This window comes from Caretta caretta, chromosome 7, assembly GCF_965140235.1.
Source record: "Caretta caretta isolate rCarCar2 chromosome 7, rCarCar1.hap1, whole genome shotgun sequence".
Classification (NCBI taxonomy): domain Eukaryota; kingdom Metazoa; phylum Chordata; order Testudines; family Cheloniidae; genus Caretta; species Caretta caretta.
This window is the reverse complement of record NC_134212.1, coordinates 69,404,785-69,432,685: the sequence shown is the minus strand read 5'-3', so window position 1 is coordinate 69,432,685 and position 27,901 is coordinate 69,404,785. Positions and strand designations below refer to the sequence as shown.

General features: G+C 42.7%; 1 protein-coding gene across 1 annotated transcript in view; it reads right to left on the bottom strand.

Moving 5' to 3' along the window:
- TSPAN14 (tetraspanin 14) overlaps positions 1 to 27,901 on the bottom strand; it is a 79,612-nt gene that overhangs the window by 36,302 nt on the left and 15,409 nt on the right. The window contains 1 exon segment of the mRNA XM_075130801.1: positions 8,179 to 8,276. Within this exon segment, the coding sequence (XP_074986902.1) occupies positions 8,179 to 8,259 (81 nt within the window). The 5' untranslated portion in view covers positions 8,260 to 8,276.

The following is a 27,901-nucleotide window of genomic DNA, read 5'->3' as shown; positions in this document are numbered from 1 at the left end:
TGCAGAACTGACTGATTGCAAGCTTTCCTGCAGAGCCCCTTGGCCTGCAAACAGGACCAGAAAAACCCTTAGGATTTACAGTGATGCTGGTAATGTTTACACAGCTTCCAATACACCATAGATACCAAGAGACCCATATTTCTCATCAGAAAATGAGATATCAATAACTTCTTGCTTACAACTCTTGATCTGAACAACAAAGGTTTTATAAGCATGGATAATTTTTCTAGAGCCTAGTTAAATTTTGGGCCTGATCAGCTAGACACATGAGAAAAATGAAAGTATAGCGAACACTAGGCTAAACTTCATAGTTTAAACAGCAGACATCAGGCAAATCAACAGCAGGAAATGGTCACAATGTGGAATCTTCAATAAGGACGAAAGAAAAGAAAAATATATTTATATCTATTTCAGGGAAATTGAAAGTCTGTCTCAGCAAATCTATAGGTCACAACCTGACTGCGTCTGGTGTGAGATGGAAGGGGGAAAAAAAAAGGGATCACAAATTAATGTAGTGCCATAACAGACAGAGACCATCTCAGGCACTCAAGAGATTTAATGTAGAAGGCCATGACTGTTTCCTGAAAGGAAGCAAGTTTTTAATATAATTTTTTTCCCCCCAAGGAAATAGATGTCTCTGAAAATAGCTATTTGCAAAAAGGAAAAAAAATACCAAATATCCTAAAGAAAGAGTTATGTTTATTTAAGCTGTATGGTTTTATTCTGCCTTCATGAATATCTATTTGTCCAGGCACAAGAGCTACTTGCCTGCTCTCTCCCATGATGAGTGAGGACAATGAAAAACCTAGAGATTTTACTTCGCCCTAAACAAGCAGAATCTTGCAAGGCTGATTATTTACCTATAGTTAATTTGAAATATTGCAAATAAATATTTTAACAATACCTAGATTCAACACTATCCTATTTTTAGCTAATCCAGTGCCATTGGATCTCACAAGCTAGGGAAGGTCAGGCTGAGTCAGGTGAGTATTTGGATAGGGATCACCAAGTAGCACTTCAGGCATTGTCTACACCACAAGCTTGCATATGGAGGTATGTCAGGGGATTGAAAAGGTGGCTGCAACACCAAAACTGTTATATAGACAGCAGGGTATGTGATACAGGAAATGGCACTGGAGATTCAGTAGGTGGAACTCTTCCTTCCAAATCTGTATTGAACCAATATCCTATCTTGGCACTGGGGAACTCTGTTGCTAGCAGACTTTATGGATACAACATAAATACAGTTTGGAGCTTAGTATGTTTTAAGCACAGCGTCCCGACCAAATCTTACTTAATATATTTCGTTTTTCCTTCCTACTTCTCCATTTCCTGGTCTGAGCTGTCTAACAACTCACAGCAACATTCCTCAACAGCTCATGCAATTCTAGTCCACAGATGGCTGGCTTTTTTAGTAGTGGGTGAAATGAATTCTATACCTAGCTTAGGGAATGCCTATGCTACAGTGATACCGTTATGACATTTCTCTGAGAGGTGGGAACTGGGTTGTCAGAAGAACCCTAGCTATATCTACGCAGGGGGTTAGGTTGACTTAACTACGGCATTCAGGGCATGACATTTTTCACAGCCTGAGCAATGTAGTTAGGTTGATCTAATTTTTAAGTGTAGCCCAGGCTTTACTGGGGCTCCTCATGCTCACAAGGCCTTTTGAGATCCTTGGATGAAAGGGTCCCCATCGATGCAGGAGTCCATTATAATATTGAGAGTTTGTCTGTGCCACCACTTTTATTTTATGTGCATGCCGTCAAGAGTGTACAGAAAAATCTGTTTCCTGGTGGCAACTGAAGGCAATGTGGGGTTGTGATAGCTGTAAGGCTAGGTCTGAAAGGTGCACGAACAGGCATAATGTTCTTTATGTGCTTCGGGTGGCCAGGTGTCCTGTTTTGGACTAGAACACCCAGTCAAAAAGGGACCCCGGTGGCTCCGGTCAGCACTGCTGACCGGGCTGTTGACTGTCCAGTTGGCAGTGCTGCCACACTGTGCAGGGGGGCTGGCAGGCTCCCTGCTAGCCGCTGCACTACGCGGCTCCCAGGTTGGGAAGCAGCTGGCATGTCCGGCTCCTAGCCTTAGGGGCAGCCAGGGGGGTCTTCGTGCTGTCCCTCCCCTAGTGTAGTTTCCATTGGCTGGTTCAGGTCAGGGCAGGGGAGGAATAGCATGAGCACGACTCACAAGTGCTCAGCAGGCAGCACGTGCCTCTCCCACTGCTGCCCAGCCCTCTTCTCCTCACTCTCCTCACATGGCTAGGCTTGAGCTGCAGTGCGTGCCATGCGGCGAACTGCGGTCTGTCTGTTGCCCCATCACCAGCACCCAGGAGTTTGAGGTATGTGTACCCCGGTCTCCAAGTGCTGGGAATGGGGTTGCACCCGCACCCCTCCCCACCCCCCCCCACACTGCTATCCCCATCACTGCATCCCTCCACTGTCCCATCCTGTCCCCCACACCTACCCATCCCAGCCCCATACCCCTTGCAGTGCTCTCCCACCCATCCTCGCCACCTCCCAGAGCTGCCATCCTCATGTCCCTCACCCCCCACAGCCCTGCATCCCATTCACCTCCAAACACTGCTGCACTCCCATTATGTCCCTATACACACCTGTTTCCCCCACATCCTCATGCTCCTGTAGCCTTCTGCCTCCCCCTGCATCCCCACCCACCTCCACACCCCTCCTCTCTCCTTCACTGCCCCCTCTCACCCCCATCCTGCTCTCATCCTTGGCCTCTTTCCCTCCCCATCCTCTCTCCTCCACCACCCTCATCTTTTCCCCTTCAGCTCACCCGCCTCCTTTCCCAGCTGGGTGATTTAGGCAGCCCCTGGAAAAGCATATGAAAAAGTGTCTCTGTGTAGGCAAGTGTGTGCATGCATTGTATGTGTGTAAGAGACTGTGTCGGAGTAGGGAGATGTGTGTATTGCCGCATGTGTTTACACCTGTGTGAATAAAATTTGCAGCCTGACTTTTAGTCTTTTTGTTGGCTTCCGCACAAAACAAAATTGACGACATAAAATAGATGTGTATTCATTTCATAACAAGTTTTTAAAAAAAGGGTTCTTAAAAAGTGACTGTTGTTGACTAGTAATTGCAGAAGAGCCAATGTATCATACGTTTCTCCCCATCTTTGTCTAGCTACATTATAAACTTTGTTGCAGACTTTTTTTTATGTTTCAGAGTAGCAGCCGTGTTAGTCTGTATACCTTAGAGACTAACAAATTTATTTGAGCATAAGCTTTTGTGAGCTACACCTCGCTTCATCGGATGCAGGCAGTGGAAAATACAGTGGGAAGATTTATATACAGAGAGAACATGAAACAATGGGTGTTACCATACACATGGTAAGGAGAGTGATCAGGTAAGGTGAGCTATTACCAGCAGGAGAGAGAGAAAAAACCCTTTTATAGTGATAATCAAGGTGGGCCATTGCCAGCAGTTCACAAGAACGTGTGGGGAACAGTGTGTGTGTGGGCGGGGGGGGGGGGGGAGGGGGGCGGTAATAAACAAGGGAAAATAGTTTTTACTTTGTGTAATGACCCATCCACTCCCAGTCTTTATTCAAGCTAAATTAATTGTATCCAGTTGGCAAATTAATTCCAATTCAGCAGTCTCTCATTGGAGTCTGGTTTTGAAGTTTTGTTGTTGAAGAATTGCCACTTTTAGGTCTGTAATCGAGTGACCAAAGAGATTGAAGTGTTCTCTGACTGGTTTTTGAATGTTATAATGCTTGATGTCTGATTTGTGTCCATTTATTCTTTTACGTAGATACTGTCCAGTTTGGCCAGTACGTCTAGCTTGCCGCCCTGGAGCCCTGATCTTAGTAGGGGTCTCTAGGCACTAAACAACAATTGTAATATTAAAAAATGTGGAAGTAAATGTGTTCATGCATGCTAGATGTGTACACATGAATATACATGTGTACCTACGTGTAGATGTGGGAGTCAGTTGCTACAGATTTATTTATATCATTATCTGGACTGGTATGCATTTCTGTGGTTGTAGTCTATGGATTTGGGTCTGGGCTTCAGGATTGGGCCTGTAATGGACCCATTGCCGCTATGATCATGTGTGGTCCTAATTCCACACACAAATTACAACAACTTTAGTGAACAAAAAACATGGAGTTCGTTGCAAAAGAAAATGGAAAGGGGGGGGGGGGAATCATGAAAACCTTTGAAATTTTTTTTTTTAAAATGACCCTTTTTGACTATTTTGCTGCCAGCTCTAGCATCCAGTAACAAATAAAACTGGAACTTAGCAAAGATACATCTGTCAAAACAATAAATATATACGTTTGGACCTTGCAGTGAAAATGAGCATGTGAGAGGGGGTGGGGGAGAGCAAGCAATGAAGGGAGTGGGGGATGCAGTGAGCGGGGGATGGGGCGGGGCAAGGGTGTTTGGTTTTCTGGACTTAGAAAGTTGGACACCCTGTGTGTGCTGGAGGAGTGTGCTTATCTTAAGCAGTTTCTACACCTGTGTAAAGTGTGGCTTGTGCTATATCCCAGTGCTGCTTACCAGCACTAACTAGTGGACACGAGAGTCAGGGTCCTGAACTTGCCCCCACCCAGATTCAGGGGCAGCTCTGCCAATTTTGCCGTCCCAAGCAGTCGCCGCCGAATTGCCACCGCGCCCAGAAGAGCGGCGGAGCTGCCGCCCAAAAGCCGCCATGGGACATGGACTGCCGCCCCATTGGGAATGCTGCCTCAGGCACCTGCTTGGAAAGCTGGTGCCTGGAGCCTGCCCTGCCCAGATAGGAGCCTGGAGGATGTTCAACTCTCATGGCAACACTGGTAAACCCCTTTTCCCCATTGCATTTATGCTCAGAGAGATTACGGTTGCCCTCTGCATCTGTGCTTTCAGGGCCTTTCCCCTATAGCAATATTGTGCAGGGACAGGTATAATTTGGCCTATTATTCTCCTGTACATTTTATATTTTGCAGTAGAGAGTGTCTTCGATCTTACCCCTCCCTCTAGACATGTAGTGTACTAACAAAGGGTGAGTATGTAGGAAGGAATCTCAGGACTAACTAAAGAAGTTATTACCCCATTCAGATATGTTGTTAAGAACCTTTCAGATATGCCTTGCAACCTTTTCCTTTGAGATACTTCAAGAAAAATGCGGTGGGTGTGTGCAGTATTACGCAAGACAGAGACAAGCTCCTTCCAAGATCACTGTAACACAGTACTGTAAATGGCTGAGATAGGCTTGTGAAAGTGCCTATACTTTTCTCCAATTCCAGCCTTCCTCCACAGAGGGAAGCAAAGTCCTGAAGTCACTGTCAAAGTACAACCTGACCCTCCCAACCACTTTACTCCTGACCTCATGCAACAGACTGCCAGGTCAGTGGAGAGAGGTACTTCCGAGGGGTGGGTGGGTGTGTGCACGCACCCCCAATTTAAATAGCCTTTTATGCAGCAGATAGGTCCCCATATTGTATCTTATCAAGGAGGTCTGAGCCCCAGGTACAATCGTTTACCAGCACACTCTGGACACAGTTTTTAATGCAAGTCCCAAAACATTAAATTGGAAAGGTGCAAAGACTTATCTAATATCTCTTCAAAATTACAACCCTATGATTAAATTCAGTACTGGAAACATTAAACAGCGATCCGGAGGGGGGAGGGAAAAAGCTGTAGCTCAAAACCATAATACTCAAGTTCTCTGCCCCTTTATCACTCTTTAGCAAAGAGCCTTTGCAAAATTTTTGCTCTTTCTTCTCTCAGAATCAGCTCTCATTCCAGTGAGCAACAAGGCAAACTGAAAGCCAAGAGGTAAGAAAAAGGAACAGTTAAGATCACTATCAGTTTTTAGAAAGGTTGGGAACAGAGGGATAAAGAAAAAAGGTCATTCTATCCTTTATGAAGAAAAAAAAAAGTGATAAAAAAGGATGGAACAACGTAGAATGAGAGGGAAAACTGAGTGGCTATAAAAGACCAGTTACAGATCTTTGATAGTCTTGCGGAAACATCAGGGACTTCTGACCCTTTCCAAGTGCTGTATATTCTTACTGTCAAGTTACAAAAACAGAAGGATTTGACAAGCCTACTACAGAAGGTTAGGAATATCATAAAGCTATAATGGAAAACTGATTCTCCAGCAGGGGATATTTCCATCTCCTTTTTCCACATTACTTGCTTCATTGTGAGCTATCATCTACAGTATCTCAGTTTAGAGGTCCCGGTTTTCATTAAAACGACTTGCCTTCGGCTAAGGTTACGGCGTACTAAACAAGGATGGTCACCAGTGAGAGCAGCTTCCTTTATAGCCAGATCCCCAGCTTGTGTAAGTCAATATGGCACCACTGGCTTTAACAGAAATGTCAATTTATATTCTTGGTATCGTGGTATCAAGTTTTATGAAGGGGAAAAAAAAAAAGTCACTTTCATGTCTTCCCCTGAAAACTCCAGCCCTTAAGTTTGCTTCAGTAAAGTTTTGATTAGCTACACTGCAGAGTCAACATATTAGACCAGCTGCATGTATCACTGTAAATGATATTAGCAAAGGGGCAGCTCCACTTTGCACCTGTTTTCATTAGTGGTCATTTTGGCCCAAACTGTCTATGAGAAGGATAAGTGACACTTGCATTGTTTATGCCAGTATTCCGATTGCATTGTCTGAAGGACAGCAATACACATCAGACATCGCACAGTTTGGCATCATGGCCATTTTGAGGTCTTTATTAAACTTCTGGTTCAGAAAGCATCTCCTCACCTTGCATGCACAGATGTTGAAAGGCCAGGACAGTTAATGAACATAAGCCTAATTTAATATGCACATAGTATAAAGTAACAAGAATGGGTGGATACCATTTTCTGTACCCCTTTTACTGATCATGTTTAAGTTAGGGTCAGGCCAATAGTTCAGAAGTCATAAGAACCAGCTCAGACCAAGATAACCAGAGGTTATTTGCCTGTGCAGTAATGGTGGTTCTTTGAGAGGGGTGTTCCTATGGGAGCTCCACTTCAGGTGTGCATATGTAATGCCGACAGACTCGCATTGTTGGTGGGCGGAATTGAACCTGGGACCTCTGGAGCTTAGTGCATGAGCCTCTACAGCATGAGCTAAAAGCCAACTGGCTGTTACCTAAGACTGTAGAGCAGACTCATTTTTTCTCTCTAAGAGGTCTCGATGCCACTAGATGGGACAGAACACCACACCCAGGAGGTGTGGGGGTTACACGTACGCCTCTCGAGCCCTCGATCAGAGATTTTTCCATTGCTATCCATTTGCCCTGTGCATGTACTCTTTACAATCTCATGTCACACACAGAGGGGATAAAGAAGGAACTGTCCGCACAGCTCTGTATCTGAATGTCTAAAGAAAGAACACAGTCTGAAGGAGAGGGGAAGGAGGGCAGTAGTGGAGCACCCATAGGAACACATCTCAAAAGAACCAGAGAGAGTTACTGCACAAGGTGAGTAACCTCTTCTTCTTCGAGTAGTGTCCCTATGGGTGCTCCATTTTAGGTGATGCCTGACCAGCATCCCTACAGGGCTCGAGAGGTGCACGCACATCTGAAATGGAGCGTCCAAAGTGATACTACGCAAAGGAAAATTAACTTTTTTGATGTTCAGAAGATCTTGGATAACTTCCCGCGAAACTATTCTTCAACACACACACACACACACACACCCCCAGTGCTTCCTGGTTCCAGCCTGAAGCAGGACAGAAGAGCCACAGTGCCCAGGAAAGGCTATTTCCATACCCAAAAGATTCCGACTGGAGAGGCATCTGAATCAGTCCATATACCTGGATGTCTCTGCCAGGAGCCATCCATAATTCACATGGACATCCAAGCTGCTGAGACTAGATGATCAACTTCTATATTGTGCGTCTACATTGTTTTTCTAACGTAAACTGTCAACTCACTGGAGCAAGGACCACATTTTTCTTTATTATTGTACCGGATTGAGCCTACAGACATGCTGAAACCAACAAGACAAATCCAAACATCTGGACATTTGCCTGCCTCCAATTTAAGTTGGAAATGAAATGAGTTTGAAGGTTTCAGTCATGCTTGGACATATCACAAAAGCCTCCATCCAAGTCCATGACGTTCACTTTCTCTGTGAGTAATATGCACGTGCTGAAGGACATAATTTCAGGGAGACAAGTCCCAGGCTGAGGACCTCATAATACAGAAGGAGAGTTTTGGTCTTGTACTCACCCAGAAGATGATGTTGTAGCTGAAAAGCAGATATTTATACCAACAGCTGATTTCTGGGTTAGAGTATCGGTAATAGTGCATCTTCTATAGAGCAATATCTGCAGAGGAGGAAGAAAAGAGAGAGAGGAAAAAAGAGTTCAGTCTAAAAATTCAGACGTTTAATGTGAGCTTTCTTCTACCTCAGAAAAAGTAAAGTCGCTATTCCAAAAGTTTATATTAAAAGAATTACTATAACTTGAAATCTAGTCAATTTCAAAAAGATATTCAGTGAAATTTCAAAAACCACACCTGACACCAAGTCCCGCTGCCAATTCTTGTGGCTTTACAATATTTTCTAGTTTTTAACTAGTTCTCTCTCTGCCTGTTGCCATCTGAGAGAGATAAACAAAACTGACTATACAGTTAGAGTTAAACCCAGAAGACGTACATTGATGCATTCAGGCTCTACATTAAACAGACAACCCCTTTTGTGCCCCCCTTGGCCCAAGACACTCCATGCACATGCAGGGACTTGGACTTTGCATACAGGCTGCTTGTCCTTTTACCACCATGCCTGTTGGACTTAAGGTGTGATGGTAAATGTGGTGGTACGCAGTGAGATGGAGAAGACACAGCTTTAAGTAACTGAGAAAGAATGGTGCAGTGGGAGCTTCTGTTAGGCTGTGACAGATTGTAGCACTGTGATATTTTTAATCTTCCTATACTGCATCAAATTTGCATAATTGGTTTTATTTAGATCACAAGTCATGCAGTTACAAAAGCTTTGATCTGATGGGCATTGCAGAGTTCTGCTTTCTGTGCTTCTCATATTTGAAGAAGGTTAGCATCAGCCACTGGAGTTGCTCAATGTTTCAAAAAACTGAAGCCTTCCAGGGCATTATGCCTAACCCATCTCTCTACAGGAATGCAGCAGAATGCCCCATATAGAAAACCAAACCCACAAACCTCCCAGCTGAAAGCTGTTATGCTGAAGAAGTCCCGAAGAGGCCAGTGTGTGGGAAAGGCCCACCAGCTAACACCAGTTGGTCTGTCACTCTGAGAACTGGGCAGGAGAGGGGTTAACACCATTCCCACAATTCAACCCTCTAATCATGCCTTTAAATCAAGGGTTTCCCTCCCAGGGGATTTTAGTAGAAGCTTAGCAATAAGATTTTAATAGAGCATAATAAGATTTTTCAAATGGTTTTACCCCAAATAAGGAAATGAGACAAGATGTTTGTTGTGAAATTACATTAAATGGTGTAAAAAGAAAAGGAGTACTTGTGGCACCTTAGAGACTAACCAATTTACTTGAGCAAAAGCTTTAGTGAGCTACAGCTCACTTCACTGGATGCAAAAAGGGAAGGTGGGGGGAAACAGACATCCACAGCACCAGCCTGATAGGGCTAGACTGTAACTTTATAGAATAAGGCGGGGGCACGTAGCGCTGTAGTCCCAGAAGCAGATTCAACCACAATTCCTCCCCTTTTGAGCTGGAGAGCAAGCAAGTTATTTCAATTCTTTTTACAGCAGAGCATACTCCTGCATGTCAGCTGGCCATCTGGAAGGAGGTGTAGAGAAAGGACAGCTCCTGAGCTACTTCTAACCCCCAACCCATCTGCTCACTTCTTTGCAGGGGGGGAATTCAGGGTGAGCAGCTACTGATCTTCCATCCCCTATGCTGTGGCCGGGGTCACAAGCTGTGCACGACAAGTGGGTGAATAGGGCCCTCATACTTAATTAAGCACTTCTCTAATAATTACGCTTTGGTATCTCACTGCGGCATCACAGAATGGTCTAGCACAAAGTTGTCTTGTATTCTTGGTTGTAACAAGAAATTCAGTAGGATGATGGATAGGTTTGTCATACAGATTCACTATAAAAATCATTCCACCCCTCGACACCCCCACCCAAAAAAACCCAACTATTATCTATTTTGAAGAATCTCTCATTTTACATAAGACTACCTCTTTTAGTTTTCAAAACGGCATTGCTAAAAGTTTCCAGCAGCATGATGGAATACTGCCACCAAGTCTGTTTTTAAGATTCCTAACCAAACCCTGGCTCATATCAAGTTGCCATGAACTTGAAACTCAGCACCAAGCACAAACTTTTGGCTGCAAAAAGGAGAGTAATTCCAAACCAAGCCCCTAGGGAGAAGATAGGATTATGCTTTGCCCATGGGGTTCCATGTGTGGAGTATCCAAGATGCATGTCTCTCGGAAGGAAATTAAGTGGACTCAGATCTGGTCTTGACTTCCCCAGACATCACCTGGTAGTCTCTTTTGGGCCTCTGCGGTTTTCCTGACAACCAGCTGCGTTTGGTGGTTTCTGCCTATTTAGAAAACAGATCAAAGATTCTCATCCCATGCTTACTCACTGACATATTCCGCATCCAGCATCCCTTTGTGATGTTCCTCTCGCAGCTTTTGGGAAATTTCCATTAATTCAAACACAAATCCTAATTGGGAGATTCATTATCTACCTCAGATTATGGGAAATAAGATTTACTTATATTGGGCTATACCTAGAACTCTAAATAGCCAGGCAGCAAGTACAGGTACTGCTAACTAACATTATTTCATCCAGAGAAGCATCTCTTAACATCAAAACACTGAACTCAAAATTAAGTTCATATTGCTGAGGACCTTGGGAGGTTTATTTTGGAGAGAGAGAGAAGGCATAAGAGAGCCAAAATCAACCTCCATGCTGTTGGACCAATTCCCCCCTTTTCTCATTAAGTTATTCCAGCCAGCATGCCCTTTCACTTATCAGCAGAAGCTCATAATGGAAACTAGAAGGTAAAATGATGAGATATGGACTCTGGTCATTTCATTTATGAACAGTGGACAAATCTCATTATTGATAATCAGGTCTTTCCTTCTCCAGGGATCAATTCACTCAAAATATACTGGTTGGGCTTTGCAAAATGGTTCTGTATTAGGCTAACTCCTCTGCTTTTGAAGTCAGTGGGATTTTTACTGGACTTCAATGTGAGCAGAGAATTAGGCCACTGTAGAGGGCTTTTGAAAATCTATTCCACTGAGTGCTTATCAACTCCCACCTCGACGTATGGGACAGACAGCAGGGAGGAAACAGCCAAAGCTGGGAATACTGCAGTGTGGGGGGAAGTGGTAAAGTGGGGCCCATCTGGGACCACCCCTTCCCCCAGCAGTGTGCTGGGGAGACCCCCCAACTCACAAACTGGGGACACCAGGTAGTGTCAAAATTACAGATAGGAGCAAGCCAGGGACTCCAGGCAGTAGAGGGTAGAAGCAGCCAAAGCAGGGACCTTGGTAGACTGTTCTCCAAATGCAGAGGATCGGTTTTGATTGAACTTTCATTGACTGGCTGTTTGCTGCAGCCCTCCCTCAGAGTCTCTTCACTGCGTATCGGCCTAACTTCCTTTCCCCTTTAGCTGATCCCCTCTTATCATACTGTTCATTCTGCTAGTGTGTTCTACCCCTTCCTGCACCTGTGACTGTCTTGTCCATTTAGATTTTAAGCACTTCAGGAATGAACAGTCTGCTACTCTGACATTTCCTAACACAATGGAGCCCCACTGCTGGTTAGCCCTTAGGCACTATAAAAATGTTAAAACAAGAAAAATGAGAGAGAGAGAGAATGGGATACTGTTGCTACACAATACCAGTAGCTATGACAAAAGAATTGTCCAAATGCGGTGGGGGTTTTTTTTGGTTTAAAATAAAAGACATCTCTGGTTCTTGTATTGCATGACAATGTGTTCACTTGTGCTCAGAAATGGGTGAATGACCTTTATTCTTTTAAAAATATAGAGAGCAGTAGCACCTAATTCAGGCCTCCAAGGTTAAAGGCACATGAATGAAAGTACATTTCAATTTCCCTTTTCGCAATAGATCGGACCCTCAGCACAACTTTATGATAATTCCCCTTGACACAAAGAAAGAGAGCACACATTTTAGCAAATGAAAGAATAATTCCAGTACATTCTTGGCTGCAGGAGGTTGCCCCGCCCCCCTAAACAAAAAAAACAACAACTACCACACATCCCTCAATATTGTGTGGCCATATAAGGCTTTATAGATTAATGAGATAGATCCTCTGTTTTTAGAAGTTGTTTACTAACTACTGAACTCAGTGGTCTCCACTCTGATGTGAATACAAACCTTTTCAATGGCCACTGAAGGACTGATCTGTATTAATTTACAAATACTGTAAGCAGGAGCCTGCACAAGGTGGGGGGGCAAGTAGGGGCATGGGCTCCCCAGGAAAGGGTAGGGGCAGAACTCTTCTGGCCCAGGGCTGCAGTGGGGAGAGTGAGCTCCTTCAACCCCAGGGCTGCGGCAGAGGCACAGAATGTGCCCCCTACAAAAGTGATCACGTTTAAATTCCTGCACACGCCCCTAACTGTAAGTGAGCAACCCATGGGAAATGTTTATTGTATACATATACTAAAGGGTTTACTGTGGGCACCTGGAGGTTCAGGATAATAGCTGGCAGGTAACAAGAGCTCCAGCTACAAATGCTTCCTGGTAAACAAGGCAGAAGGTTATGAAACAATGTCTGTGCTGTTAAACGGCAAAGATGATACTTACAGGTACTAGCTGAAATTATAAAGCTTGATTTGCCTAGATACAGAGCAGGCTGGACTGAAATACTTGAACCCTAGAGAGGGGCGAGAGTTGTCAGCAAGCACAGAGACACAGGCCCTGAAGCCAGTGAGCCTCCTTAACCTTCCAAGAAGGATGGTAAAAATAGGGTGAGAGAGAAGACTTTAAAACAGTCTGTGGGCAAATCTCTTACCCATACTGTGCTGTGTTTCTATCATTAAAACAATACTTTTAGAAAGCTGCCTGGTCATGCCTCCTGAATGGAAGACTTGCAGCTGAGTAGTACAGTCAAGAAGTGCAAAATCTTAGAAGGGTGCACTCAGAGAGGACAGAGAGGGGTGAAAAAGCAGCAGCTATCTCTAACTATGACAGACCCCATCAGCTTGAGAAGACCCAACACCATCTGACAGTATTATTCCTATTAGAGCTAAAAGTAGGATCTAAGGCTGCTAAGCAGGATTACAGGGCTGTCCGACCCACCCACACTCTTTCAGTTTACGTTGTGCAGCGTCAGCTTCAGTGTTTTGCTACTTGTTAGTTGCAGTTCCTGGGCCTGTTTCTCCAGGGCCTTGTACCTTGTTAGAATCGGGTTCCCCTTCTCATGCTCTAGCATTGCAACATGACTTTCCATGATGTATTCTGGGGGAAAGCTCACAGCCACACCCTATCACAGGACCTGCAAGAGACTGTTTACCAGAAACAGCAAAGCCCAAATGGAAACTGAGCAGACAGACATGTCCACAAAGCGCAAAAAAAAGGGTGGCCCAAGATTAGCACTTCTGTCGGTCACGGGTGTCAAAAAAAAAAAAAAAAAAAAAACAAACCACCACACACCACATCCTGGACCAACAGAAGTGCTGGTGTGGACAGCGCTATGTCAGTGGGAGAGGCTCTCCCAGCGACATAGCTACAGCCGCTCACTGGGGGTGGCTTAATTATGCTGGCAGGAGAGCTCTCTCCCGCCAGCATAGAGCAGCTACACACAAGAGCTTACAACTGCAGTGGTATGGCTGTAAGGTCTGTAGTTTAGACATAACTAAGCTGATGCACACAAAGAAACAAGGGTGAGAGTCTCCCTGGTTCATGTGGGGTGTGTGTGGTCGCAGAGTATTTCAATTAATTATATTAAGTATCAAGCTGCAAATAGACAGTTATATAACCAGGGTATCTTGACTCTGAGCTAGTAGACCAGGAGAATTCAGGGGGGGAAAAAAAACAAAAACCCCCAGCAAGTTAACAGTCCTAAAACGCAACTGAAACAAAAAAAAGATAGCCAAGCCATTGAAGGAGTCCGCCCCGTCCCCCCAGTTCGAGATCTTATTTTCTGCCTGGCTTCCTCCCCTCACTGTTTCTCAGACCTACCTTGATTGTTCAGGCCTTAACTTCAGTGAAAAGCCCACTACAGGAATATCAGCTTCTCCCACATCCTTACTAACAAGCAGGGGTCCCCAATCATCTTGACCTCTCTAGGACTGGTAACACACTTCTCCCTACTTCCCCTTCCATTGGTCAGCTGCCCAGCCATGACGAACCAACTGCCTGCCCTGGAGGAGTGTCACTGTGTAGGTAATGAGGAATGCTACAGTATCACATGATGCCAGGGGATTCACACTTGATCAAGCCACACTACTACAAGCCATCTCCCCTCTTCAGGAGGTAGAGTGGATCTCCAAGACAATGTGCCTGCAATGGAGATCCTTAAAAGGGGCACCACAGCAGAAACACACACAGTTCCCCTTCTGAGCTGTCAGCCAGGATGAATGTCTCCTTCCACATTGCTGAACAATCTGTTCCACCTTTTATTCAGTGGTGATGCACTGAATGCCTTTCCCAGACCTGAAGAACTCTGTGTGGCTCAAAAGCTCATCTCTTTCACCAACAGAAGTTGGTCCAAGAAACAAAATTTTCTCACCCACCTTGTCCTCCCACATAGGTGGATAGGGAGCAGGAAGGGCAGCACACCTTGCACTCCCCAAAAATTCCCTCCTCCACAAGGATGACTTCCAGGAAGGGGTAGGGAAGCATGTGGGAGCAGACAGCTGTGCAAGAATTACTGCAAAACTGAATGACAACTTCCTGAAAGGACGACAGAATGGAGTTCTCCATCCTCTTTAGCAGAAATGTGGGACCTATCTTCAGAGCTGGAGTCCTGAAAATAGAGAGGTAAAGGGCTTCTGTGCCCCTTACTCCCACCTAAATTAAGGTCAGGATTTGGCCTATTACCACTTTTTTGAGAGGGGGAAGGGAAGGAAAAAGTGACAGAGATGGTATCTTGGTTCTTTCCATTGAGATACACACTGCAGTTATAGCAGCAATGCTGTATGGAGAGGCAACATGTTCTAGGCAACTGAGGGCTTGTCTACACCAGCAATTTACAGCGCTGCAACTTTTTCGCTCGGGGTGTGAAAAAACAACCCCAAGCGCTGCAAATTTCAGCGCTGTAAAGCACCAGTGTAAACTGTGCTCCCAGCGCTAGTAGCTATGCCTCTCATTGTGGTGGGTTTGGTTTGTGGGTTTTAAGAGCTCTCCCAGCCCTGTGCCTCGACTACACAAGCCACGTTAAAGCACGTCCAACTCCCATCCCAAACTTTATTCCTAATTCTGCAAATGGACTGGCTACATGCACTTGAACAGGTCACTTAGTCTCTTCCCCTTGGTATGTTTCTTAGTGTAGGAGATGCTCAGAAGTGTCAGTTGCCAGACTACAAATAAGACACGTGGTTAGTAATATTAGCTTACCTCATAGGTTTCATTGATTAGCTAATTAGTATTGTGAAGTGCTTTGAAGAGATATAAAATGATATATAGGTGGTAATCATCAGCTTTCCCTGCAGTATATCTTATTCTTCTATATGGAGTTACACGGACTCACTCAGCCAACAGTTATTTCCCACTTATAGCAATGGGAATTTCTTTCAGAGAACTAATACAGAGGGATACTGCTAGCTTTTTAAAGACATATCATTTCAGCTCACAGCTGCACTGATGAAAGATATAACCATTCAGCAAAAGACTGCTGCAGTTTCCAGTCAGACAATTCCAAACCCACAGATTACACGGTTATCTACAAAGTGCAAGGATCCTAAAGTTTTTATAATTGTGATATTATTCACTGCCCATAGATTTTTTTAACCCTTGCAGCACATGCAAAGCAAACAGGACAAGTATCAGAGGGATAGCTGTTTTAGTCTGAATCCACAAAAACAACAAGGAGTCCGGTGGCCCCTTAAAGATTAACAGATTTTGTTTGGGCATAAGCTTTCATGGGTAAAAAACCACTGAAGTAGTGTTTTTTTACCCACAAAAGCTTATGCCCAAATAAATCTGTTAATCTTTAAGGGGCCACCGGACTCCTTGTTGTTTCTAAACCGGACAGGCCTTTCCCATATCTATTACCTATGAAATGGCTTTAAAAACAGAGAAAGGGAATGGAAATGTTACAGATTTCCAAAAATACTGCAATTTTTCTACAAAAGCATTGAAAAGAATGGACCAGAGCCTCAGCTAGTGTTAATGGAGCAATGCAGATTTAAGTCAACGTACATCAGCTGCAGATCTGATCCAGTGTTTTTAAAACTATCCCAGCGCAAACGCAGGTAAAAACCAGAGCAGATATGGAAATGGGGGGCTGGGGTGGGGAAACGAAGGCTCCACCTAGTAAACTAATACATTAGGTCAAGCGTTAGACATGTGTTAGCAGGTCCACAAAGCTAGCTAGTAAAGCAACAAACCGTAAAATCAAGTATCAGAGGGGTAGCCGTTTTAGTCTGAATCCACAAAAACAACGAGGAGTCCGGTGGCACCTTAAAGACTAACAGATTTATTTGGGCATATTTCTTCACATGTAGCTAAAGTGGGGTTTTTTACCCATGAAAACTTATGCCCAAATAAATCTGTTGGTCTTTAAGATGCCAGCGGACTCCTCATTGTTTTTGTAAAATCAGAACAATCAGAGAGCAGAGCAGTGTTTCAAGAAGGTTACAAGGCTGTTGGTAACAAAACATTGAACTATTGGGAGTGAAAAACATCCTGTCAAATCTTTTGGCATGCTAGTTACTTCCATTATTTCATCCACACTGTATTGTTCTAGCTTGTTATTTTTTACAGTATAACAAGCTAATTTTTTTTTTTGATCTGGCAGCATGTGATTTACCACCTGTCCAACTGAAGGCTTGAAGCTGACAGGTTAATGTCTATTTAGAGGTGCCAACTATGGTAAGCTTTTGTGAAAGCAAACTATCCCAATACAGAATTACCCTTTTCTTATCTTGTCAGGGTAGATTAAAATCAAGGCAATTTAAAACACCAAGTGGAAAGTCTCCATTTAAAAATCACTGTATTCAAATCAACTTTTCTTTAGAAAATAACTGAAGTACAAACGGAAAAGTGCACTCTCACTGGTTGATATAACCATTAGAACTAAATAGAGCCACAATACTAGACGGGATACATCTTTTTGCTACTTATGAGGGTACTCCATAACTATACACATTTAAGCAATTACATCAGAATCTCAAAAGATTAAGCGAATTGTACATTTTTAGTATATTAGAAAATGGTGAAGGACATCGCTTATTCACTAGATAATTAACTTTCTGCTCATGATTTGTGGCAAGCTGCATTAGGGTGGTAATTAGAATTTAATTAACACACAAAATAGCATATAAAATGTATTTGTATTAAACAAAAGAAGCCCGTAGCACAGTACATGACTTATTGTGCCATATTTAAAAGGGTTAATCTCAAGTTAAATGGTCCTTCCCCCGCCCTCCCGATTTTCTCTTTATCTAAAGAAGCAGCTTTCAAACTCAAAGTTTTTGACACATGCATGGATGCAGCATGCTTATTTATTGAAATATTTTGTGACAAAATATGCTAAGGTGTAAATGTTAAGTTCAGATTTTAAAAAAAGATTTTTGGAAAGACATTTAAGCAGAATAAAAAAATCCAATATAAAAGATTGATTATTTTGGTTAATGGTTTATTTATTTAGGTGTTATTCACCTTGCTCCCAGTATTACATTTCATAGCACTTTTTGCCAGTTCTCTCTACAAAGAAGGACACCAGTCCACTGATATTTCTCTCCTCCCCATTAGTATTCTCCAAATATTCCATCGGGCAGACCAGGTGCAGTGATGGTTCTACGAGCTGTTGTGTGCAGCACCCAGATCCAATGGAGATAGCTGATGAGCTGTACAAAGAAAAGAAAAACCTGAGGACCCTCCCAAGGCTGCAACAAACACCATAACCCCTCTTACTGTGAGGTAAAGGGAAAATCTAAGAGCTGTTGATTCTTTCAATAGAAGAGAGTGTGAATCATCAAGTACAGTATCAGGTAAATCTGAGGACGTGCACCTATGAGTCACTGAACAGTCACTTTCCCAAGAGCTCTGGCTGATGCTGGAGTGAAATGGCTCAAGGATTCTTTCCTTATGGACATGCATTTACTTCAGCTGTGATGTGACAGTGTGGAGGAAGTTCTGCTCACTCCTGAGAGACAGATGAAGCATTTAGTGTTGAGTAAGCTACAAGAAAGGGAGATCTGGATCACGGAACCTGAGAATGCAGTGGGACAGGCAACTTCAAACTATAATTCTATAGTCATGCAATGTACAACCATTTCTAACATGGTGGCTTGATTAGAAAATAGGGGCTGAGAATTGTTCTAGGATTCCTGAAGTTAGTGGAAATGACAGACAATATCTTTGCTAAGTGACTTCTGGAATTTTTGTTTTGATCATCAGTGCCGTTCTGAAGGTCCGGGTCCTCCATTTTTCCACAGAACAAGTTCAACATGAGCAGTAGCAGTGCAGTCTCCCAGACATCACCAGTGAGCCCATCATACTGGATAGAGGGGAATTCAGGCTCCATGACTATACTATTTACTGAGACCAACTACAGTGCCTCTTACAACCAGGTCTCATGGAATATTCTATGACAGGGACCTCTCTCCTCTAGGAACTAGACAGAAACCAAACTCTTTCACATAAACCAACAGATGGTCACGGAGCAGGGAGGGACAAAGTTATGCAGAGACTTTAAAAGGAGCACAAGAGTTCGTGTAGTGGAGAAGGGGGACCCAATACAGGTATTCAGAAAGGCACAATTCACAAAGTTGTCAAGCCAGTAGATGAAGTAGTACTGGATGAGGAATTTTAACTGCCTTGAAAGAGAAAAAAGTTGAATCTTAGAAATATTGTGGAGGAAGCAGCAGCAGGGTATGGGCACAGGCTGGCTGCAAGGAAGTCAAAGCTAATACCCATTATGTATAGGGATGACAATGTAATCTTCAACAGTGACAGTACTGGGGTGCAGAAAGTTCAGGAGAGATCAGGAATTCAAGTTCTCCATGTGGAGCTTAATTTGACAAAGACCTCCAGGGGGAGTCTTTGGAACCTCCCATACACCAAGAAGATTTTCCAACTGAAGTTACACCCACATACTGCAATAAAGAGTAATATGCTTCCTAGAGTCTCAGCAACTTGCAACAAAAATGAATCACATCAGACAGGATGAAGTCATTAACAATAATGATTAACTCGAGTTCTGACTAATTGTTTACAGTGTAGTCAAGAGAGACTTAGAAACTCCAGGCATGTATCTCATTTCTTTCGGTGTCAGAAACCAAGCATCAGGCATCACAGAAAGTAAATTGTATGTAGCCAGTAACAGACTCCTCAACAGCAATCGTCAGTGGTTGATTACAGAGCAGCAGTGACAAGCTTCCAGTGGAATTCCAATCCATCCTCCTTGGCAGGTGGATACACTGAGGGCCTTCAAGGAGGAGGGCTTGTCAAGCCAGGCACTCTCTACAGCTCTGATAAGGACCCCCCAAGAAATCCCATTCCAAATATTTTTTATATTGCCAGGCTTTTTAAAGGAGATGCATCATGACCAAAAGTATTGAGCTTTGAACTTTTTTTAAATTAATGTTTACATGGATTTATTTCCCTACATAATAAATAGCAATGTCCTGCATTTGGAAGCCAATCATTTTCCCAGCAAGTTTGCACTGGTAAATTTTCCTCTCTCCACTAATTAATGTGTTTTCTTTCAGAGTCTGTAGACACAATGTCTGAAGAAAGGCATTCGGTTGTATGCTTTTCTCTCTCACACTCATGCCACAGATCCCTGCAAAGGGAAGAAATTTAGGTCTTGAAGGATTTTAAAGGAACTGATCTTGCAAACATTTAAAAGATGAGTAACTGTACTCACGTGGAGCAGTGCCATTAAAGTAAAGTGACATGCTTAAATACTTGTGGGATCTCAGCTTAAGTTTGTGTATTTTTTATTATTAATTATTCTTAAAGGTTTGATCACAGAGAAGAGTACATTTGTTTTTAAAATAAGATCATTCTCCTCCAGTGAAGTTTCAGTGGACTCCTAAAGTAGTGATTAAGGGACCAGTCCTGCAGACACTTATGCACAAGGAGTATCTTTATCCAGGAGAGTCATCCCATTGGTGTGTCTTTGGAACTACTCAACGCTTATCTAGCGGACTAAGCTCAAGCTATATACATCACAAGACCCTGATTCAGCCAAGCATTTAAGTATGTGCCTAACTTTAATCATGTTATTAGTCCCATTCAACTTCCTGAATTGGTGCAAGAGGGAGAAGACAGACTTGAGAAGCAGAGGCAAAACTGGAAGTAGGAAAGTCAAGGATTGGATCCCTAGCATTCCAAAGGTTTTGGGATTCCTGGAGGAAAGCCAGCAGCAGGCGTATCAATCCAGTTTCCAAATGGAACATCAGGGAAGGAAGCCAGCAGATAGCAGCTTGCTTCACTTTGTATTGATAATTTGGCTTTACAGGCAAATGCCTTAAACTAAAAAATACCAGCTGTGCTGCAGAAATTTCAGGTGGGACAATAATGTGGGTGGAATCATTGCAGATCAAAGTTACAGATAACACCTTATGGACAAGAGTGCTCTGGTGCTCACAGTGTGAGAGTTTTGAAAGGTTATATTTACACTGTCCACTTACTGACCCTATACGTTCACTTAAACATTTTAGAACTTCTGTAACATTAATGAGCAAAAGTTACAAATCCAGTACAAACAACATTAAAATAAAAGAAGAACAAGCTGGTGAAAATGGGAACAAAATCTGCCACCTGGGTACATCTTGGATGCATGGGGCCTAATTCTTCACTGTGTTCCACGGTGCTGCAACTCCATTAAAGCATAAAAGGAGTAAATGGAGCAATCTGTTTCTGTACTACATACATAAAGGCTTCCTTACACAATACACAAACGAAAAAGGCCGGAATCTCTGACCTAGTTTTGGGTAACACAAAAATACAATTGCAGAGGTAGAGTGGGGGAGAGTTTGGAAGCAGAAGCGACCATAACAATTAAAAATTTCTGTGAGTCCACCTGGGGCAGGAGGAGAAGAATGCCTAGAAAATAAACTGAAGGAAAGGTCATAAAGGAAATGAGTCCAAAAAGGAATTTGAGCCTAAACCAGTAAGTACTGACTTTCAAAAAGAGGAAAATAGTTGTGAACTTTCCAACATTACTCATCTTTGTAATGCATTTTGTGATCTGCAGGTGAAAAGTTCAGAACTAAGTATAAAATACAGACCTTAATCTGCTCGGATACTACCAAAGTCACTCCTGATACTCAAAATCAGTGGATCTACAAGACTGGAATTAGGTCCTATCATTAAAATAGCAAAGTGGACACTCACGGCACCTTTGGGAATGGAAAATACATGTGCAGGATCTTTGCAAGACTTAGTAGTTTACAATGGGATTTCACCTACTTGGAATTAGTGCATATTTGGAAAACTATTACTTAGAGTCCTGTAAAAAACCACCACACACACGAGAGATTTGCTATTTACTTTTTAGTAAGTTTAAATATTGTGCATTGTTTAGAGGTTCTACAAATCATTTTTGACCATGGGTTCATTAACTCCACGACACAAAACTACTGGAAGCAGCAAAGGGAAACAACTAAACTTGGAAAATTAGTAACTGACCTAAGGCAAACAGAAGACAGCTGTGGACAGTAATAAAAGCCTCAAGTACTTTGAGGGTTGTAATTCTCACAATCCATTAATAGTTTATTAGGTCTTTATAATTAGAATCTTAATACATGTTACCAACTCACAGATTCATACATTTTAAGGCTGGAAGGGACCATTACAACCATCTAGTCTGACCTGCTGCATAACATAGGCCAAAGAGTCCCCAGTTTGTCTAGCTTTAACTTAATCCTGGCTCAGTGGGAGTGGGGGAGGGAAGGAGAAACATGACACGACAGGACATTAGAGGACTTCTCAGGGTCCCTTGCAGCACTACATTTCTATGATTCTATAATTGTGTCCTATATCTGTTTTTCCATTGTTTTGCCTAAGATGTGAGTCATAAAAGCTGTTTTATAGTTAATTTCTCAGGTCTCTTAAATACGGGAACAATGTTAAACTTCCCCCTTCCCCCATTCCTCTGGAGCCCTTCTAGTGTTTCAAGATTTGTTTAAACACAACCACCCACAGTTCAGAGAGCTCCAGAGCCAATTTAAAAAAAAAAAAAAAAAATCCTTCAGTGCAAGTTATTCAGTCATACATATTTTATAAGTGTTTAACTCTTTAATGGTTACTATTGAAACATCCTCCTTTGTTACAGTCCAAGGAAAGTATATTATCTCTGTAAGTGATGAATACATCATCCTTTTGATTTCCAAATACGGAACAGATATTTTTCTCCATCACAATTGACATTTTTACCATCCTTTTATAGTATAGGACCTATATCATTGCTAGGATTTAGTTTGTTCCTGATATATTTAAAGTACTCCTGATTGTCCTTAACCCTACGAGCCACCAGTTTTTCATTGATGCATAAAATTGATAAGGAAAGCTAAAGATATTTCACCTAAACTGCTGATTTATATTCATTGCTATCAGCTTTGCCATTTTTCAATTTACTTATATTTAGATTGCTGTCATCACCTCCCCTTTTAGTAAGGATATATTTGTGGGTGGGGGGACATAATGCATTCTTAACTAATTTCCAATCATTCAATATCTCCTCCGACTGAATTATGCTCATAATTATTTCCAGCTTTGGAAAACTGGATTTTTAAAAATCACCAAGGGGACGGGGGGGGGGGGGGTGAGTGTTATGTAACTGGCTGGGACTACACTCTGCATGCAGCAAATGAAGTTACACTGGCATCATTTGTACCTAGGCAACCACCAGTTTTCAGTCCACATTTATTTGACAGAATGAGGTCTCATAATAGAATTGCTCAAGTTAGATGATACATTTGTACCATTTGCAATTATCAGTTTGAGACACTCCAAGAAGTTTTACTAGTGGCAGCAAGAGACCTCGTCAAGTCCCCCAGATTGAAATCCCCTATGATAATGCAACATAGATAGATATTTTATGACAGGCATATCCTATCCCCTCAGCTGAATTAGTACAACCAATCCACCTATATGCATTACATGTCCTATCAATAGAAGGTTTGTGAGCAACCCAAAAGCAGCTAAAAGGTATCTATACCATAGAGTGCCACCCCACCTTCTCTTCAGCCCACTCTGTCTTCCACTAGAGTCACCCTATTATAACATTCCAATCACGTGAATCACCCCACCAAGTCAGTACTACCAACCATATCAAGTTTCTTTTCATAAATGAATATTTCTAATTCTTATTCACCACCCAGACTTCTAGCTTTGGTGTATAGGCAACTGAAGAATTTATTCTCTTTACATCCCTTGATTTGTTGCCAGAGTTATATTTGACCATATGTCCTGTGTTTATCCTCTTCCTCCTCACCCTCCCCTTCTGATGCTAATTTAAAGCCCTCATGACTACTCTCAGGCCTGGTCTACGCTGGGCGGGGGGGGGGGGGGGGGGAAATCGATCTAAGATACGCAACTTCAGCTACAAGAACAGCGTAGCTGAAGTAGACGTATCTTAGATCGACATAGAATCACTCACTTCGCGTCCTCGTGGCGTGGGATCGACAGCGGTTGCTCCCCCGTTGACTCCACTTCCACCTCTCGCCGTGGAGGAGTTCCGGAGTAAACGGCAGAGTGATCGGGGATCAATTTATCGCGTCTATACTAGACGCAATAAATCGATCCCTGATAGATCGATCCCTACCTGCCGATCCGGTGGGTAGTATAGACATGGCTTATGTCTAGTTTACTATCTAGAAGCTTAGCTCCCCTTCTACCAAGATGGTGGCAGTTGTGGGGCTAAGACCTAATATTGATGCAAAAAATAAAATTTAACTTAAAAAAAATTTTGTTACAAATTTACCTTCACTAAATATCAAGATGCAGCCATAAGAACGTTATAGCCAGGATGTTTGGAAATATGACAATATACATAGTTAGCTTATTATGTTACAAAACTTTAAAGCTAAATCAGAGAAATTCCAGGTTTATACTTTTCTCTCTCTCTAGACCAAGCAAACATCAAGCCTACAAATCACAAACATTTGGAAGAAATCTGCCTGTGAAAAGAATGCAATGTTGTGGTATCAGAATAATAAACCCAGAGGAAAAGCAGGTCTATAACAAATCCTCCTCCACCACCTTTTTTCTCCAAAATAAAACTTGAGCTTAAACCCACAAACAAAGTATTCTAGAAACATCTTTATTGACATTGATTTCTTCTATACACACACCAAAGTCTTCTTCATTCTTTAAACTTGGAGAACATTTATGGTGGTAAGTGATATGTAGAAGATACTGGTTATGTTCAACTCATTTTTCCACTTAAAGGAGAAAATCTTTGTTCTCAAATGCTTATGATGGCATAAGATTCTTTTAATGTGTATATTTGCAAGTATTTTGTATCTAAATGCAAGCCTTCACATAACTGCCTGATTTTGTTATATGACTAGTAAGATGTTTTATGTACAAATACAGAAAAATCATTTGGTGCTAGGCTAATTACTAATGTAAACAGCACTTACATTAATGGGAAATCAATCAATCAATCACTGATGATGCCTGAGCAAATCCTTACCCAATGCAAGATGACAATTGTTGAAAAGATGATTTTCTTGTCATGTGGAGTCAACAACTCAGGCTAAAGGCTTTCCAAGAGTTATTTAATTTTAAAAGACTGCTTTGAGAACAGAACACTCATACCAGGACCAGCCCACAACATTTTGGCACCGGAGGCAGGAGCTCAAATGACACCCCCATTCCCCCTTGCTTGGGCCAAAACTTTGAAAGGTCTCAATTCTGCCTTCTTCCTGTTCTACTCCTCTCATGGTACTGCTCTGCTACCTCCCCCAATAAAGGAGAACTGACAACGTAAAATGCCTTGTTCAAAAATGTTAAGTAACACTTAACTTTCAAACGCCTGAACAGCAAATGTAACTTTTCTTTTTTGCATAGTAAATACTGGCATTTTTAGCGTTTTGATCAATCAAAGCGGTGCTTTCCGTGCCTTCTTGGCTGCAAAGATTTGAACTGCTTCCTAATGCAGGTCCACAGTCTGGGCCAGCTCATGTTCTATTGAGAAGGTTTCAAGGCCGACCAGCCTCTCCTGTGTCATCGTGGAGCGTAGATGTGTTATTAACTTCAGCTTGGAGAAGCTGTGTTCTCCACTGGCAACTGTTACAGGAAGTGTTCGAAGTATGTGCAGAGCAACAAAAGCATTTGGAAAGAGTGTGGTCATCTTATTTGTGCATATATATTCCAGAACAGTCTTTGGGGTTGATCCTGCTGAAATGTATCTTGTAAGGGTTTTCAAGTCATCACCTAAATCGCTTGCATCAATATTGCGCATGTTATGTGTTAACACTGTCTCTAGTGCCCTGCATTGCTGGGGTAGGTCTTCTTCAGGTATAGTGAGGAGTTTTGGATCATCATACAGCACCCCAAATACACTGCTGTGTTCCTTGAGCTGCATGATATGTTCTTCAACTGACTGTATTGCACAATCTAGCACCTGGTTAAAGAATTCAACTTTGAATTGTTGTTTGGGGTCTCTTATGGGATTATCCCGTGCCTTGTAATCAAAATTTCTTCTTCTCCTCCTCCTCCTCCGACTCTTGTATTCTTGAATGGGTAGGAAAATAGCTTCAGTGTGAAGTTCCTCTGCCAACTTCTGTGCACTCTTCAGAATGTTTTGAAATCCCTCATCTGACCGGTAAGACTGTAGATAGGACTTTGCTTTGTCCAGTTGTTCCATTGCTCCAGATATATCAAGGTGAACACCTCGGAGTCTCTTGCTTACAACAACATTTATGTCATGCCACAACCCTAAGCCACACAGAAATTTGAAGTTATGTATGTTTCTGGTGATTCTATTTCCCTCTGCCACTGTTCTCCTATGAACAGTTCCTCTCCTAGCATTATCCTCCATAATGGCAGCTATGGCACCATCTATCTTCCCAGTTTGGAGTTTGATAGGCTTTATTGCCTCTACTCGACTTTCCCGTCGTGTGCCACTCAGTAGTTTCAGTGTCAGAGAGGATGTTCCCAGATGTCGCTTCAAGATTTGCCATCCATGAGTTGATTCAGAGAAAAATACACAGATGCTTTGGATTACATTAAAAAATTCAGCAGCCTCACTAGAAGCTGATGCTGCATCACTGACCACCAAGTTCAATGAATGAGAACGGCATGGGACAAAAAAAGCTTGACGGTTTAACTCTCAGATCCATGTCTGCACTCCTCTGTTCTTTCCTCTCATGTTGACACCATTATTATAGCCCTGACCTCTCATGTCAGCTATCGCAATTCCCATATCTTCAAGCTTTTTAAGAAGCACATTTGTCATATCAGTTCTTGTAGGATCATCAATGTCAATAAATTCTACAAAATGCTCTCTGACAGGCACCATTGCAGGGACATTTTCACTAGTTCTGTTGTTGTTACAAAATGCACCATTAGAGTCATTTGTTCCGTATGGCTGATGTCAGGTGTGCAGTCCAGAACAACATCTTGCTGACTTCAGATCTTCCACAATCTTCTGTTGGACTTTTGTTGCTAGTAACTGTAGGTTCTCATTTTGAATTGTTTTTCCAACGTAGTGGTGTGTGTACATTTCTTGGGTGGTGACTCTTCTTAAATGCTCTTGGAGTACAGCATCAAACTCAGCCATCAGCACCACAATTTTAAGGATGTTTCCATTGTTTGGCACATACAGCTGATCTGAAGTGCCATGCAGTGCTAGGTTTTGGGTAGCAAGCATTCTCACAATGGCAATGAGCCTTGTCAGAACATTTTGCCAATAAAGAGACTCTGATGCAATCTTCTCTTGATGCTGATCATTTATGGTGGCCTTTAACCTTAGTCTCATCTTGAGCTCTTTCCACCTATGGAATGCTCTCTGGTGATTTGCTGCCTTCTCATGGCATGCCAGATTTCTAGCCAGATTTTTCCAGTCCTTTGTTCCTGTAGAACCCAATGTGGCTGGAACATTAAACTGGAAGAGTTTGCAACAAAAACACTATGCGGCATTCTGGGTTTTTGAGTACATAAGCCATGGCCTCTCCACTTTGTCACCATTGGGGATTTCACACCAGTAATGTGTTGGATGGAAACGTCTATTTTCATTGTCTTTGGGGAACATGAAGCTTTTCACTTGCTGTGTCCTATGCAGTACAAGGAAGTCCCTCAGGCTCCTGCTTAAGTGGGTCCAAAGTCCTGGATCATCTACCCTTAAGGAACTAAACTCAGCAGCAGCTGTTTCTTGTTCCTCCACCACACTCTTCTCTGATCTACACTTTTCTTCAGGAATGTGCATGGTTACATCCATTTGAGATGGAGATATGGATGCTGCAGTAGCTGCCAGGTCACCTGCACTCTGACTAACTGGAAGATCTGGCATCTCCTCACCAGGGCTGGAAGGCTCACCGTGAACATTTGTGGCTATGTATCTCAGGAGAGCTCCTTCCTGCTTGGATAGGAAAGCTTCCTTTGCTTGCTTTCTTTTTCTTAATGCTGCCCCAGAGGGGCATTTTCTTTTTTCACTCATGACTGCTGTTCTGGGCCAGCTAGAGTGGCTCTCAACATGCAATTGAAGGGGGAAAATAAGCAGGCTGGTAGCAGGGCCTGAGTGAGGGAAGAGATCAGCGTCTTAAGGGCCTAATTTGTTCCTACTACTTCAGCTGACTGCCTGTTCTCCTCAGGTGGGTTCAGGGAAGCAGCAGGAAACAGGAAGCTCC